This window comes from Felis catus, chromosome B3 (genome assembly GCF_018350175.1).
Source record: "Felis catus isolate Fca126 chromosome B3, F.catus_Fca126_mat1.0, whole genome shotgun sequence".
Lineage (NCBI taxonomy): Eukaryota > Metazoa > Chordata > Mammalia > Carnivora > Felidae > Felis > Felis catus.
Genome location: NC_058373.1, coordinates 97,396,637 through 97,414,650, shown reverse-complemented (window position 1 = coordinate 97,414,650; position 18,014 = coordinate 97,396,637). Strand labels below are relative to the sequence as shown.

Below are 18,014 nucleotides of genomic sequence, written 5' to 3'. Positions count from 1 at the left end.
AAAAAAAGTTAATTGTAAATAGTAATGATTATAGATAAATACTGCTCTTCAAGAATGAAATTTACTCACCCTGATCTTTACTTTTTCTTTTACTTTTATTTTTTATTTTTTTAAAATATACATCCAAATTAGTTAGCATATAGTGAAACAATGATTTCAGGAGTAGATTCCTTAGTGTCCCTTCCCCATTTAGCTCATTCCCCCCTCCCACAACCCCTCCAGTAACCCTCAGTTTGTTCTCCATATTTATGAGTCTCTTCTGTTTTGTCCCCCTCCCTGTTTTTATATTATTTTTGTTTCCCTTTACTTTTTAAAGTGTTTTTCTTAAGGGTACCTGGGTGGCTCCCTCGGTTGAGATTTGACTCTGGTTCAGGTTAGGATCTCATGGTTTGTGAGTTAGAACCCCATATTGAGCTCTGTGCTGCCAGCTCAGAGCCTGGAGCCTGCTTCAGATTCTGTGTCTCCCCTCTCTCTCTGTCCCTGCCCGCTCTCTCTCTCTCTCTCTCTCTCTCTCTCTCTCAAACATTAAAAAATGAATAAAATGATGGAACAGAATAGAGAACCCAGAAATGGACCTACAAATGTATGGCCAACTAATCATTGACAAAGCAGGAAAGAATATCCAGTGGAACAAAGACAGTCTCTTCAGCAAGTGGTGCTGGGAAAATTGGATAGTGACATGCAGAAGAATGAACCTGGACCACTTTCTTACACCATACACAAAAATAAACTTAAAATGGATGAAAGACCTAAATGTATGACAGGAAGCCATCAAAATCCTCAAGGAGAAAGCAGGCAAAAACCTCTTTGACCTTGGCTTCAGCAACTTCTTACTCAACATGTCTCCAGAGGCAAGAGAAACAAAAGCAAAAATGAAATACTGGGACCTCATCAAAATAAAAAAGCTTCTGCACAGAGAAGGAAACAATCAGCAAAACTAAAAGGCAACCAACAGAATGGGAGAAGATATTTGCAAATGACATATCAGCTAAAGGGTTAGTATCAAAATCTGTAAAGAACTTACCAAACTCAACACCCAAAAGACAAATAATCCAGTGAAGAAATGGGCAAAAGACATGAATAGACACTTCTCCAAAGAAGACATCCAGATGGCCAACCGACACATGAAAAAATGCTCAACATCACTCATCATCAGGGAAATACAAATCAAAACCACAGTGAGATGCCACCTCACACCTGTCAGAATGGCTAAAATGAACAACTCAGGCAACAAGAGATGTTGGCGAGGATGCGGAGAAAGAGGATCTCTTTTGCATTGTTGGTGGCAGTGCAAGCTGGTGCAGCCACTCTGGAAAACAGTATGGAGGTTTCTCAAAAAACTAAAAATAGAACTACCCTACGACCCAGCGATTGCACTACTAGGCATTTATCCAAGGGATACAGATGTGCTGTTTTGAAGGGACACATGCACCCCCCTGTTTATAGCAGCACTATAATTCAATAATTCACAAAAGTCCAAAGTATGGAAAGAGCCCAAATGTCCATCGATGGATGAATGGATAAAGATGTGGTATGTATGTATGTGTGTGTGTGTGTGTGTGTGTGTATATATATATATATATATATATATATATATATATATAATGGAGTATTACTTGGAAATCAAAAAGAATGAAATCTTGCCATTTGCAACTACGTGGATGGAGCTAGAGGGTATTATGCTAAGTGAAATTAGTCAGTCAGAGAAAGACAAAAATCATATGACTTCACTCATCTGAGGACTTTAAGATACAAAACAGATGAACATAAGGGAAGGGAAACAAAAATAATATAAAAACATGGAGGGGGACAAAACAGAAGAGACTCATAAATATGGAGAACAAACTGAGGGTTGCTGGAGGGGTTATGGGAGGGGGGATGGGCTAAATGGGTAAGGGGCACTAAGGAATCTACTCCTGAAATCACTGTTGCACACATGCTAACTAATTTGGATGTAAATTTTAAAAAATAAAAAATAAAATTTAAAAAAATGAATAAAGTGTTTTTCTTAAATGCCTGACACTATTTGGCAAAATAAAATTTCATGTAAATTTCACCTTGAAATATAAATATTTAAAAATCAAATTTAAACTATTCTTTCCTCACTTTCCTTTCCCCGCCCCCGCCCCACCCCTGAGGTAATATTATGAGCAAGCAGTGCACAGTGTGATAATCTCAGAGACCCTGAAAAATTAAATCTGCCCCCCTAAAACTCTTGATATCTCAAATTCCACAGTAAAACTTTCACTCTTACTTTAAGCCAAACAGTCCTTTGTAGATTGCTAAAACTCTTCCCATTAACTAATAACACTTTTCTATACTTTTCTATACTGCTGAATACACTTTTCAAAAGTGAATAACACTTTTCTATACTTTTCTATACTGCTGAACAAATACAGCAGATCTTTTCTCTGGAGAAGTTTCGTATTCGTGGGTAAAGACAGAGTATAATGGGTAGATGAATTAATGAGATTCTAAGGGAAATTTTTCTGCATAATTTCCACATGTTCATGGTAGGAGTCTTTGTTTATGCATTTCATTCCAAGTTCTAAAAGAACCTTTTCAACATTTTCAGCACATTGGCTACTGAATGTGGGCACAGGAAGTTTAAACTCTACATTCAATATCAGAATTTCCTCGACTTTTCAGGCTTACTTGAATCACTGTCCCAAAACCAATACAGTAAGAAATTATTCAGATATTACCAATTTAACACTTAAATAAATGAGAGAGAACCTTCTGAAATGTGGTCCCCAGTCATTCCAGCAAAACATAGTTTTTATTGTTACCCCACCCCTGATCTGAAATTTTGGAAAAATTATTCTACTATAAACATATCTATTATGCAACAAATATTGAATTTTTATCAAATACATCTCATAACCACCTAAAGCTTCTGAATGAGTTCACATAATTCTAAACAAAAACAAAGAAATGGCATCTGCATTAATCTGTAACTGCATAAATAATGCACAATGCTTATTAAGTTGCTTGAAATACTGAAAATAACTCAAAGATCCCAATTACTAACATACTGTTCTTAAGGGATAAAAATCCCATGTAGGAAAAACACCTTCAACCCTTCTATTTTACAGATCACACACTACATGGCTTATCTGAAGGACATAGCTCTTTTATGACAGAATTAGAATGCAATTCCAATTTTTTTCAACTTTTACACCAATAATTGGTACACTCTACCATGCTGCCTTGTCTTTTGATGTTGATATTTGGAAATAATAAAGTAATTTAACAGTGTCCCTAAAAAATGAAGAGAGTGGATTCCAGTTACAACCATGTCAGAAACACTTTCAGATAAAAAATAAATAATACAAAAACTTATTTGAAGAAATCATCAGAGAAATTACAGTGAAAATATTGGTAAATATGTACTAAATTAGGGACATGTGCATGTAAGACTACTACAGCAGGAAGGGAGGGCTATGAACTGAGGTAAGAAGGGAAAGAAGGAGCCAGAGAAAGACTTGAAGTTCAAATATAAGTACCTCAGCTCCCTCATCCCCAGGAGCACATCCTTTTTTTTTGTTTTTTTAAGTAGGCTCCAGCCCAGCATGGAACTTGATCTCATGATCCTGAGACCAAGAGTTGCATGCTCCATCAACTGGGCCAGCCAGGTGCCCCTACAGGAGCATGTTCTAGAAATTCGCCTTCAATAGCTATAGATCCCTGATTTTTCTCTAAATAGAGGGTACAGATGCCTGAAAAAGATCTAGGATGAGTTTCAGTAGATCCATTCTCAACAATTTTCTCTGCACTTGCTTGTTCCAATATAATTATGTGAACAGAGATAAAATGCTTTTATTTCATTAACAAAAGACATAAATCTTAAAATTCAAATGTATGTATGTCATATATGCATATTAGTGGACAATTTTGGTTTTGCCTATTCAGCATTCCATTCTGCACAGTTCTGGTGAGTTCATCAGCCACAAAATCCTGCTCCCTTAGGGTAGGCCTGAGACTTGGGCCTAAACCAATTATCCCCTTGGCAACAGGGACCAATGTAGAGAGTGGGAACATGCCCAAATACAACCAGAGTCCTTTTCTAAGACTTATTTGTAGACATTGAAAGAATACAGCACCAGTAGAAAAGACTGTTTGGATAGCCAGGACCATATTCCTCCTAAAAGAGCTGGCTGGTCTGCAGTAGACAGAATGGAGCTAGCATATAAAGAGAAGCAGAGAGAAACTAACAGAGATGGAAAACATTGTTGCTGTTGAGTAACTTGGGCAAGTTCCTGAGGCTCAAGCCCTTGCAGCTCTTCCACTGTGTGAGCCACTTCAAAACAGACTTCTCCCCATGTGAAAATTCGTTATATCTTAAACCAACTTGAATTTGTGTTTGTTCACCAGCACTTGAAAGAGTATTAATAATGTATTTTTTGTCATGCTATAACCGCATGTAGATTTCAAGAGTTTATGAAGTATGGGCTTTTTAAAATTGTGGACTTCATTATAAAAGGACATTTTAAAAGTGCCATTATTAAATAAGGACATCACACTTGTGGCTAAAGAATGATGATGGAACCCTCTTTAGAAGATTTTTCTAGAAAACCTTAGCTAACCTGGAGAAAAATAGGTGATTAAAAAAAAACTACTCGTGACAGTACTCGGGGACCCCCTTAATATATAAATATAAACTCAATTGCTAAAATCCAAATAACTTAGCAAAACTGTATCCTTTTAAACTATCAATGGATATATCAATATAAAGAAAGGTAACTTTTTACAATACTTACTTTAATTTCTGGTTGGAACCAACTCCGTGTCTTTGTATCAAATATATGAACATCATTATGCCACCCCCAGAATATCTGTTCTTCCTAAAACAGAAGTTTTTTAAATATTTAAAAGCTTTTATAATTTTTAGATTAATGTTATAAATTTAATTGCATATTTACCAGTGAAATAATAGGCACCATTACAAAAATAGAGTTAAGTGTTAGCATAGTCATAAAGCTAACGCGTACAGCAGTGGCTCACAAAGTGTAGCCTCCAGGCCAGTAACAGCCACCACCTGGCAACTTGTCCTCTCATAGCATTGCTTCCAGTGAATCATAACTTTACTCGTTGATAACCTGCCAATCCTCTCAAGGATTGTCTGTTTTAAACTTGCAAAGAACAGAATGACATTTATATTTTGCAATCTGTTTTCCTAGAGTACACGCTCAGAATTCCTAATCTTTGCAATTAGGAACTTTAGGGGACCATGGTTCTTGTTTCCAAAGAGTTCCAACCACTTCTATTTAACCAAGCAGTTTGTTCGCATAGGTCAAACTTGTGCTCACTCTCTTCTTTGTCTTCTAGGAAACAAAACTGTCAGCGAGGTACCCATTTAGCAGTTATACTATATTTAGCATCTCTGGATTGTTGAAATCCTCTGTTACTACTCTAGCTTACCACTGTGTTGGTTTTATGTTCTGTGCCAGAAATACATCATTCATTTTTGGCAGGACTTGTGAAACAAATTAAACAAACTAAATGATTTACTTAATTTAAAATCTAAGAGAAAAAAATCTACTGGTACACCAGAAACTTCAGGACATGATCCTTAGCCTAACCTGTACTAGAGGAGAAAAAAAAATGAGTAAAAAAATTAGATAGAAGTAATGGGGATGTATAGTTCTGAAAATTATCAGTAATACTGTAAGTAGCAAAGCTTTACACATATTTTATTTTAAAACTCAAAAACCATGTAAATACACCGAGAACTTTTTAAATACCCATATACAAAAACATATACATGAAGTGTACATATATATTTATATTATAATGTACAAAAATACTATATGCTAGCAGAAGGTAAAACCAAAGAGTTACTATGTATCTTGGTGCTGGGAAAAATGTTGTGTTTGTTTGGTTTGGTTTAGCTTAAGATTTTATTTTTAAGTAATCTGTATACCCAACATGGGGCTTGAACTTTGAAACCCAAGATTAAGAGTCACATGCTTCACCGACTGAGCCAGCCAGGCACCCCTGGGATCAATGGTTTTTACAGTTATCTTTTAGGGGCGCCTTTTACAGTTATCTGGCTTAGTTGGCTGAGAGTCCCATTTCAGCTCAGGTCATGATCTCTCGGTTCAAGAGTGCGAGCCCCGCATTGGGCTCTGTGCTGACAGATCGGAGCCCAGACCTGCTTCAGATTCTATTTCCCTCTCTCTCTCTGCCCCTACCCCTCTGTCTCTCTCTGTCTCTGTCTCTCTCTCAAAAATAAATAAACATTAAAAAAAATTAAGTTATCTCTTAAAAGGTTTCATTTTTATGTCATGTCTTGTTTCATTAGTAATAGATTATTCTCTAACCAGTAAGAGGTAGGAAAGGTAATGTCACTATCAACTTACTGCATTACAGAGGCCAGTCTGAGCTATGAATAGTTCTGGTGGACATACCTAAAAGGAGGTGTGTATCAGCAACAGCCATTCTGGTTATCTATGAACAAAGTTTTTCCAAGTTGTGCTAAAGTCACCACTTGTCTAACAGAAGCAGGTGTGAGTGATGAATGTAAGAAATTACTCTGCCAGTAGCCATGAAGGCTAATACCACTAGGTGAGAGAACTTCCTCCAACTGAATCTAAATCCAAAAGAAAGAAAACACATTTTTTTTTTCACAGTGTCAATTATGGCAATTTAAACTGAGAAAGATTGGGCTCATTATGTCTAGAGACTTTAAGGGGATACTAAATTTGAGGAAAATGTAAACAGTGGTTACTGTCTTACCCAAGATGCATCATGAACATCAAAACAGTCCTGGAGTTCACTGTGTCTCCTACACCCATAGCCACCAAAATATATTAATCTGAAAAACAAGTACAAGAGAACACATTACAGATGTTCTATTCCCAGTCTGTTTGCAAAGGAGCTCATCTCTCTCTCCCCCTAGTAATCTAAAAAGCCAAATAAACTACAAAACCACAGTTTAAAAAAAATCAAGGAGAGAAGGGAAGAATCCTAAATGAACTAATGCCAGAAAGTGGTGAGTTCTCAATAGGAGAGAAGAAACACACGCACAGCTGCTTTCATTCCTGGTGCAATAGCAAGAGGAGGAAGAATCCGGGACAGATACGCTTTGTAAAAGACACCCAAAATTTTAATAGCTGCATGTAGGCTGGCATGGCAAATTAGAATCTTAAGAAAATCAGCACAGTGGGAGATTGAATCCACTTGACAAGTCTTTCACATAGTCTTTAGAGAGCTCATGGTTGGTCACCAATAGGCAATAATCTACTAAACTGAGTCTTCTAACATTTGAGATCAGGACAGAAGAGCTGACGGAAATACCTCAGAAGCATACCAAGCCATTACAGCACACAGGATGCCTGCTCTCAAAAGCCCAGAGGAGGACATACAAGGCTGAAAATGATCTCCTAAGGTATGGAAAGCGAAAGGGGGGACTGGAGAGCAAAGAGAACTCCCTAGTAATCCAAAGACCTACCAATGAGGCTACAAAACAGGGAGAGACCTTCCACGGTTCTGAGGCTTGGAACTCTGTGAAGCACAGCAGAACATCTTTGGAAAATCTGCGATGCTCAAACATGGGGTCCTAGCAAAGGAAAGTCCTGATCTTGCCTCAAAACATCTGAAGCCAGTTGTACAATGGAATCAAACTAAAATTATAACAGCCTCAAACATAAATCAACTACAAATGAGACTGACTGAACTCCCACTCTAGCAGCTTGAGAAAAACATAAAGGACATGCCCTTTTCTGAAGATAAATATCATTTTTTCCAATCTTTACCATTCTTTCACACCGAATGTCTAGCATGTGGTAAAAAAAAATACAAGATACATGTAAAGGTAAAATAAATAAATAAATAAATAAATAACCTATGATCAAGAGAGCAGAGAGCCAATATAAGCGGACCACAAGGTGGTCAGCATGGCATTTACAATAACTATGATAAACTATGATAAAGATGATAACAGACCTAGTTTGTAAAATGTGGACAAAATGCAGGAAGAACAGAACAATTCCAGCAGAGACACAGAATGATGAAAAATAACCACTAAGTGGAAATGCTGAAAATGGGGGAAAATGTAAGAAATAAAGACTTGAATAAACAGGCTTCACAGGAGACTGGACATAGCAATGGAAAATACCAGTGAGCTTGAAGATAGGTCAAGAGGTTAATAAAAAGTATTCAAATTAAAACAAAGAGAAGAAAAGGGGGGGGGGGTGGAATCCAGAGAGCCCAAGCTCTATGGAACAATATCAAATGGCCTAATGTGCACTAAACAGGAGCCCTTGAAGATGGAGAGACAAATAAATGTGTAGAAGAAATATTTGAAAATTACTAAGAGGTTTCTAAAACTGATGAAAGATATGAACCCACCAACCCAAGCTCAGCACACTCCAATCTGGATAAATACAAAGGAAACTACAAGCAGGAATATTTGTTAAAAAAAAAAAAAAGTTTATTTATTCATTGAGAGAGAGAGAGAGCATGTGCACAAATATGAGTGGGGGAGGGGCAGAGAGAGGGAGAGAGAAAGAATTCCAAGGAGGCCCCACACTCAGTGCCAACAACAACATGGGGCTAGGAGATCATGACCTGAGCCGAAATCAAGAGTTGGAACCTTAGCCAGCTGAGTTATCCATGCTCCCCCATGTAGGAACATTTTAATCAAATCAATGAAGAGCAAAAATAAAGAACAAATAAAGAAAAGCCAGAGTAAAAAGACATATACCGGGGAACAAAAACACGAATGAGAGTGAATTTCTCACCAGAAAAATGGAGGCCAAAAGCAATGTCATAAAATCTTTAAAGTGCTGAAAGGAAAAGACAAACAAACAAACAAACAAACAAATAACCTGTCAACCTAATGGGTAGAGAAAAAAGTCACAAAGGAAATTAAAAATTACCTTGAGATGAATGAAAACACAATAAAACAAACAAAAAAGACAATGCAATAAAACAAAACTTATGATGTACAATGAAGATGGCACTCAGAGGCAATTTTATAGCTGTAAATGCCTACAATTTATTTAAAAGATCTCAAATCAATAACAGAACTGTACACATTAAGGAACAAAAAAGAGAAGAGCAAACTAAACCCAAAGATAACAGAAGGAAGGGTTTAGTTTAATTAAAGGGTATAAGCAAAATACTAAATAGAAAAAAAACCAACAAACTAAAAGTTGGTTCTCTGAAAAGATCAACACAATTGACAAATCTTTAGCTAGGTTGACAAAGAAAAAAAGAGAAAACTCCAAGCACTAAAATTGGAAATGACAGAGGGGATATTATTATCAACATTACAGAAATTAAAAGGATTTTAAGAGAATACTACAAAAAACTATGCCAACATACTGGATAATTTAGATGAAATAGAAAAATTTCTGGAAAGACACTATCAGAAATGGCTTGTAAGAAATAGAAAAACTGAATAAAACTATAATAAGGAGATTGAATCAGTAATCAAAAAACCCACCAACAAAGAAAAGCCCAGGACCAGATGGCTTCAGTGATAAATGATATCAAACATTTATAGAATAATTAATACCAACCTTCTCAAAGTCTTTTTAAAAAGAAATGAAGAGGAAAGAACATTTCCTAACTCATTCTATGAGGCAAGCCAGCCAAAAACATTACAACAAAAGAAAACTACATATATCCAATAAGAGATTAATATTCGGAATAAGTAAAGAACTCCTATAACTCAACAACAAAAAGACAACCCAATTTTTAAAAATGAGCAAAGGGCTTGAATAGACATTTCTCCAAAGAAGATCTACAAATGGCCAACGGGCATATGAAAAATGGTCAACATCACTAGTCTCTGGGGAAATACAAATTAAAACCACAATGAACACTACTTCACACCCACTATGATGCCTATTATTTTTAATTTTTATTTTATTTTTTGAGAGAGAGACAGACAGACAGAACATGAGCAGGGAAGGGGCAGCGAGAGAAGGAGACACAGAATCTAAAGCAGGCTCCAGGCTCTGAGCTGTTAGCAAAGAGCCCGATGCGGGGCTGAAACCCACAAACCGTGATATCATGACCTGAGCTGAAGACAGATGCTTAACCAACTGAGACACCCAGGCACCCCTGCCCATTATTTTTTAAAAAGAAGAAGAAAAAGAAAAAAAGAAATAAAGGAAGAAATGGCAAGTGTTGGCAAGGATATGGAGAAGTTAGAACCCGTGTACAATGCCAGTGGGAATATAAAATGGCATAGTCACTGTAAAAAACAGTTTGGTGCTTCCTCAAAAAATTAAACATAGAATTACCATATGACCTGAAAATTCTGTTAGAATTGAAAACAGGGACTCAAACAATACTTGTAAGCCAATGTTCATAGCAGTATTATTCACAATAACCAAAGGTGGAAACAAATGTTCATCAATAGATGAACAGATAAACAAATATGTAACAGGGCATACAATGGAATGTTATTCAGCCTTAAAAAGGAAGAAGCCCTGATACACACAACATAGTGAACTTTGAAAACATTTTAAGTGAAATAAGCCAGACACTAAAAAACAAACATTGAATGATTCTACTTCCATGAAATCTCTGTAACAGGCAAATTCATGCAGGTAGAAAGTAGATTAGAGGTTACCAGAAGTTGGGGGGAAGAGGGAACGGGGAGGTATTGCTTAATGTCTACAGAGTCTGTTTGGAGTGATGATCAATTTTTTAACTAAATACAGAAAACCTTGGTTTGACAGCATAATTCATTCCAGAAACATGCTTGTAATCCAAAGCACTTGTATATCAAAGCAAATTTCAAGAACCATTGGCTTAGTTGTGATCATGGGACAATCGGCATCATGTACTACTCGTATTGCAAGACACTGCTTGTTTATCAAGTTAAAATTTATTAGAGGGGCACCTGGGTGGCTCAGTCAGTCAAGCGTCCGACTTTGGCTCAGGTCATGATTTCGCAGTTCGTGAATTCAAGCCCTGCATTGGGCTCTGTGCTGGCAGCTCAGAGCCTGGAGCCTGCTTCAGATTCTGTGTCTCCCTCTCTCTCTGCCCCTCTCCAATGTGCGCGCGCTCTCTCTCTCTCTCTCTCTCTCAAAAATCAATGAACATTAAAAAAAAAATTTTTTTTTTAATTATTAGAAACGTTTGCTTGTCTTGCAGAACACATTACTGGCAATCCAAGGTTTGATGTACTGGTGATGGTTGTACAATCCTGTGAATGTAATTGTCCACTGCACTGGACGCTTACGTATGGTTAAAATGGCAAATTTTATGTTACATGTATTTTATCATGACTTTTTAAAAAGGTGTAGTAAGGGGCACCTGGGTGGCGCAGTCGGTTAAGCGTCCGACTTCAGCCAGGTCACGATCTCGCGGTCCGTGAGTTCGAGCCCCGCGTCGGGCTCTGGGCTGATGGCTCAGAGCCTGGAGCCTGTTTCCGATTCTGTGTCTCCCTCTCTCTCTGCCCCTCCCCCGCTCATGCTCTGTCTCTCTCTGTCCCCAAAATAAATAAACGTTGAAAAAAAAATTAAAAAAAAAAAAAAGGTGTAGTAAAAAGTAAGTCCTTCTCCTACTCTCAGTCACTCAATTTCCCTGCCTGGGGCAACCACTGTTACCAGTTCCTTGTATATGTGAACAAGAAAAACTTCAAAGGACCAAAAACATACTTTGTAAGGTTAGGATCAATTAAGTCTAGGACACAAAAGCACTAACCATGAGGGAAAAAATGATAAATTAGACTATATTGAAATCAGATTATACCATTGAGAGAATAAAGAGATACATGCCCAACAGAAATGTTAACGCTTACGTACCAAAATACATAGAAGAATGCTCATAGCTATATTATTCTGAAGAGTCAAAAAATAGAAATGACCCAAATGTCTATCAACAACAGAAGGAATAAATACATTGCAGTATTTCATGTAATATAATAACATACAGGAAAGAAAACAAACCATAGGTACATACAACATCATGAATGAATCTCAAAAATATAATTTTGGTTAAAGTATAAATTCTATAGGATGCCATATACAACATAAAAAAACAAAAATATATAAAATATAAAAAACAATAACTAATTTAGGATACCAGAAGTCAGGATAATGGTTTCCTTTAGGAAGGGGGCTGAGCATACTCATTAGGAGTGGACATAATGAAAGATTCTACAGTGTTGATGATGTTCTTTCTTTACTTGAGTGGTGGTTACATAAGTATGCCATTTTGTGATAACTACTTAAGGTATACACTTATGATTTATAATAGTCCTATAAGAATGCTCTATAGAGCTTCAATATCTAAACTAGTGAAGTACATTAACACATCAATGGAACAGAATAGAAAACTCAGATCCAAATACCAATGAAAATTAGGTAAATACATGATAAAGGTAGCATCTGAAATAACTGAGTTACAGACAGGTAGCCATTCAGAAAAAGATAAACCTGGATCCATATCTCATATCATTCTGAGAATAAGCCCCAAATGAATCAACAATTCAAATGTAAAAAATAAAATGACAAAAGTACTAGAGAAAAATATATTGGTGAATTAATGCATAACTTTGCAATCAAGATTCAAGATCAACAAGCCATAAAAGAAATTATTGGTAAAAAAAGAAATTATTGATAAATTTATCTAAATAAGTTTTAAAAATCTGCTTAATGCATGTAGAACACATAGTAATAAGCAAACTCAAAAGACAAATGACAAATTGGAAAAAATATATTCATACCATATCATATCATAGTCAAACACTAATTTCCTTAATACATAAATAACTCCTAGAAACTGAGTTTATAAAAGCAAAACTCAAATAGAAAATAATTAGCAAAGGACACAAATAGTTCAGAGAAAAAGAAATAAAAATTTCCCTTAAATACATGAAAATACATTCAAACTCACAAAAATTGTTTCAGTGAAAATGAAAATAAGACTGAGACATTTCTCATCTATCAGTATGGCAAACAAACAAACAAACAATCTGAGTTTGCCAACAAACTCTTGGCAAGACTACGGAGAAATAAGCATTCCATTGTTGAGAATGCAAAATGGCCCCACTTATATGGAGGAAAAATTGGCAAAATCTATTGCTATGTGTTTCATTGTGTTCTTCCAAAATTCATGTTCAAGTCCTAATGCCTGCCCCCTGCCCCTGTATCTCAGAATATGACCTTATTTAGAGATAGGTTCTTTACAGAGGCAATCAAGTTAAAATGAGGTCATTAGGGAAGGCCCTAACCCAGCATGACTGGTGTCTATAAAAAGGGAAAATCTGGAGACAGATAAGAATAGATAGAGAGAATCCTATGTGAACATGAAAGCAGAGATCAGAGTGATGTCTCTACATGCCCAAGAACATCAAAGATGGGGCGCCTGGGTGGCTCAGTTGGTTAAGCCTCCAACTTCAGCTCAGGTCATGATCTTGTGGTTCACAGTTTCAAGGCTTGCATCGGCTCTGGGCTGACAGCTCAGAGCCTGGAATCTGCTTCATGGATTCTGTGTCTCCCTCTTTCTCTGCCCCTCCCCTGCTCACACTGCATCTCTGTCACTCAAAAATAAATAAAACATTAAAAAAAATTTTTTTTAAGTTTGCCAGCAAATCACCATAAGTTAGGGGAGAGGCATGGAATAAATTTTTTCTCAAAACCTAGAGAAGGAACCAATCGTGCTGACCCTTTGATCTCGTACTTCCAGTTTCTAGAAACATGAGAAAGCACATTTCTGTTGTTTAAGCCCCTTAGTTTATGGTACTTTGTTAAAACAGCTTTGGCAAACTAAACATTTGTCAGAATTATAAAGGCAATCTAATTTTATCCAATGGATAAATTTCATTTAAATTCATTAAAGCATAGTTTGTAACAGCAAAGGAACAGAAATAATCTAAGTGTTATTTCATTTTCAGGGGAAAGGTTATATAAACCATGGTATGTCCTCAAAGGGGAATGCTATGCAGCTAAGAAAGAAAAAAAGGAAGGAAGGAAGAAAAAAGGGAGGGAGGAAGAAAATCAGCTTTCTAACTAGGGATTCAGAAAGATGAAATATCTCCATGGTACACTGCTAACTAATGGAAGCAGCAGGGTGCACAAGAGTGCACAGAATACACTGCTATTTGTGTAAGGAAGAGAGAGAAAAAAGGAATACGTGCACACACTCCTACGTATTTGCTTCTATTTGCATAAAGTAACACTGATGGCAGTGGCTTCCAAACCTGTCTGCATCTTGGAATCACCTGAGGAGTTTCAAAACATCGTAACCCTAGAGATGATCATTTAATTAGTGTAAAGTATCACCTGGGCTTTGAAATTAAAAAAAAAAATCCCCAGGTGATTACAATTGCAGACAAGTTTGAGAACCACTGATGTAAGAATACAAAAGATATTAATTGAAGCAGCTATTTGTGCATGGTGCGGGGGAACAGAGTGGATAGGGACAGGGGTGGGAGCCAGACCTTTCACTGTAGACTTTTTAATATGGTCTTGAGTTTTGAACCATGTGAATGTGTTAACTATTTAGAAATTTTAATTAAATAATGAATTTATTACAAAAAATAGTTGCATCCACAATGCTTATTTTTATGGCATGGCTCTTACCCAGGATGCAGAACTGCCATTACCAACAGAGTCAAAACGAGTTTGTAATTACATCTTGAAAAAATTCAGACTTTCAAGTTTTCTCTATTTCAGCCACCACCCTTGCTAAAGTGTACTTAATGAGATGATTCTGCCGTATTACCTGTCTTTATATACCCAGCAAGAAAGTTTATCACGTGGTGTGGGTGATTGTCCTTCAAAATTGGTGATCTTTTCCCAAACGTAGGTTCCATCTCTTGTTCGCAAATTAACAAAATAAAGCTTTTAAAAGAGAAGAACACCATTAGCAGACAGGGCATTTAAAAATCAAGTCTGTGTCTGAGGGATATGTGATCCAAAACTTAATAATATAACTTTTTTTTTCTTTTTGCAAGGTAAAATTTTTCATTGTAAAGTTAATAAAAAAAGAAAGCTGTGTTTTAGAAGCAAAAATGACATATAAAACATACTGAAATGGATCTTTTCTCATCATGCTCTGCCCTATAGACACCAACTAAGCAGGGAGCGAACTCTGAAGCAGAAAGACATGGAAGAGACGAACACAATGGCTGCATTTTCACTCTATTTTTAAAACCTTGTAAGCTTAAGATTTTCTACATATATCTTCTCCTTTAAATATTTGTACGCGAGATTAAGTGATACACTGAATATTACATTTTGCTGCACTCCTGAATTGAAAGAAAATATTACTCGATTGCTGTATCCTTTGTCATCATATCCTCCAAAAACGTACAGCTTTCCATTAATGCAAACACCACAACTTCCTGACATGGAGGTAGGGAGTTCTCCTTCCATGAGGTGCATGGTCCTGCAGCAAGAATAACATGGAATTCCATGACTTTCTAGAAAGGCAAATTAAAATTCCCTTTGAACTCCATGAGTACTCTTTCAGTGAAAATTGCCATTGACAACTGTAATTGAAATGCAATGGTAGCCAATACGGTAAAAACTCTAATCCATGGTAAAGATTTTTCAACCTACTGGGGAAAAAAATCGCAAAATCTTCAGGTGGCACTAGAATTGGGAATTAACTGGTACAACAAAGCAAAGTCTTCTGGGGTTGCCTGAACCTTGAGAGGAATGGTAAACAATGAAGAACGAGCAGAGAGAGGAAGGGAGTAGGGGAAAGAAAGAGCCAGAGAGAATAAAGCATTCAAAGAAAAGGAAAGGGTCATGCTAAACGTTGCAGTGTGTTCTAAGTTTGGTCTTAAATTCCCTGTAGTCTATGAAAATATTTAAATCAGATTTTAAGATTGGACATTCTGCAATTTAAAATTACTTACCACAACCCACTATCAATATCATAGGTCCAAATTTCATCATTAGGCAAATATACTTCATTGTCTTCAATTGACTAAAAACAGAATACATAAAATTATGTTTATCAATTACACAGTAACAATTAAATGGTTCCTCAAGATGGGAAATCTGTGATTAAAATGCTGCAAGACACAAAATCATAAACAGGCTCCGAGAGGGTTTCTTTAAACTAAGATAGGTCAAAAAAAAAAAAAGGAGAAAAAAAAGACATTTTCTAAAAGAAAGTGGGCAAACAAGAAAGGTTTAGAATACAAAATAGCAAGTATATGAGTCTCAAGAAAAAGACTCAGGGCAATTAAACCTTAAAAAGGGATTTGGAGTAAGGGAAAATGGCAAAATAATAACATTCAGAGCAGAATACTGAAGACTACAAAGTCAGGAAGAAAAGGGATATCAAAAGAGGGCAATATATTTTGGATGAAAGGAAGGAAATAAGGAAGTAAATTTTTATAACCTATAATTAAGACGACTCTATCAGATATTTTGATTTACTGAGCATATTTTTTGAGTGCCTACTATGTGCAAGGCATAGTGTTAGGTGTTCATTAAATATAGAATCTAAGGAGCAAGATAAATTTAGTCAAAATGACAACTCAGAATCCAAATAATCTCTAAAGAAGCAGATAACATCAACAGAATAGTACATTCTGACATTTGTGATGAAAAGAGAAATAAGAATAGAGAAATGTTACTTATTTTAAGTGTAAAAATTTAGGGATTAAAACAAATTCTTACATAAATCCACCATAACTTATTAGTCTGTAAAATAATTCAAAAATAACTAGTTTAAAAGATAGCAGTTTAAGAATTTCTAAGACTGTACGATGAGTAAATTATTAACATGCTAAAAAGAGTTGGTTAGTTTTCTCATTGGCTTGTTAAATTAAAAAAAAAAAAGTATCTTGACTACCAAGTATCTGACCCCTGCCACCACCTTTCTCTCTCTCCCCTTCCTCCCCCTACCTCACACACACACACACGCACACACACACTCACATGCACAAAGAAGAAAACCATTGTATTAATTCCAAGGAAACTTTCACTCATGTCTGGCTGTGGAAGCCCTATTAGATAGATAAGTAAACAAATAATTGTAAGGAGTGTGGTAACTGTATGATCCTAAGATTTAATGGCATCAGGGTCCAGTAGCCTCATGTATACACCTTTACAACAGAAACAGTATGAAAATAGATTGTCACTATTCTCCTTAAGTCCCTCAATGCTTTCCCATTGCTCGCAGGATTGTCTAAAATTTCTATGATTCTGCATTATATGGCACATGCTATCCCTCCAAAGGTTATCTTTCCTTTTACTCACTATGCTCTAGTCTTCTTTCAGTTCCTAAATCTCTGCAAATTCCTTGCTTCAACAGGGCCTTCATCTGTGCTCATCTTTCTTCTTGGAATGCTCTTCCGGAATTTGCCTGGATAGCTGCTCATTCTTTGGAAATCAGTTTAAATGTTGCTTCTCTAATCTCCCAGAATAAGGTTACGGGATTAAGGTCCCAATTAATTGCTCTCCTGCAGTACTGTACTTCACTTCCAAGTCCTTTGTATCACACCCACCCACCACTACCACTAACCTATAAGCTTCATGAGCGTGAGCGCATGGGTCATGTTTATCTTGTTAGAATTCTGTTCTGAGAGTGGAGCACAGTACCTCGCACATAAAAGGCAAATGTAATGTTTGTTGATTGAGGAGTGAATGGATAAGTGAATAATACTTGTTAAACTGACTACAGACTCACCTTAGCCTGATTGAAAAAAAAAAATCTCTTTGAGGGCACCTGGGTGGCTCAATTAGTTAAATGTCCGATTCTTGATTCCAGTTTAGGGCATGTTCTCACAGTTCATGAGTCGAGCCCTGCACTGCCAGTACAGAACCTGTTTGGGAATATCTTTCTCTCCCCCTCTCTCTCCCCCTCCCTTGCTTACACTCTTTCTCTCTCAAAAAATAAGTAAACCTAAAAATATATCCCTTTCACTAATCTTTAAATGGGGTGGTGCAAAAACACAAATGAATCACAGAAGTGAAAAATTTGGACTTAGTTCCCTCTCATTTTCTCAGAGATTTCATTCCTAAATTATCCCCTCTTTTCTACATCATTAAGTTTTCCTTCTCTACCAGATCATTCCTATTGATGTC

General features: G+C 36.4%; 1 protein-coding gene across 4 annotated transcripts in view; it reads right to left on the bottom strand.

Annotated features, from left to right (window-relative positions):
• Positions 1 to 18,014, bottom strand: part of KLHDC1 (kelch domain containing 1) — a 54,890-nt gene that overhangs the window by 24,525 nt on the left and 12,351 nt on the right. For 3 of the 4 annotated variants that reach the window (XM_019832983.3, XM_045059888.1, XM_023255672.2), the window contains 5 exons: positions 15,833 to 15,903; positions 15,204 to 15,357; positions 14,692 to 14,810; positions 6,739 to 6,817; positions 4,761 to 4,844 (listed from right to left, as the gene is read on the bottom strand). In XM_019832983.3, coding sequence (XP_019688542.2) covers positions 4,761 to 4,844; positions 6,739 to 6,817; positions 14,692 to 14,810; positions 15,204 to 15,357; positions 15,833 to 15,903 — 507 coding nt within the window. The remainder of the gene's footprint in view (positions 1 to 4,760; positions 4,845 to 6,738; positions 6,818 to 14,691; positions 14,811 to 15,203; positions 15,358 to 15,832; positions 15,904 to 18,014) is intronic. The other variant, XM_003987618.5, reaches the window with a different exon arrangement.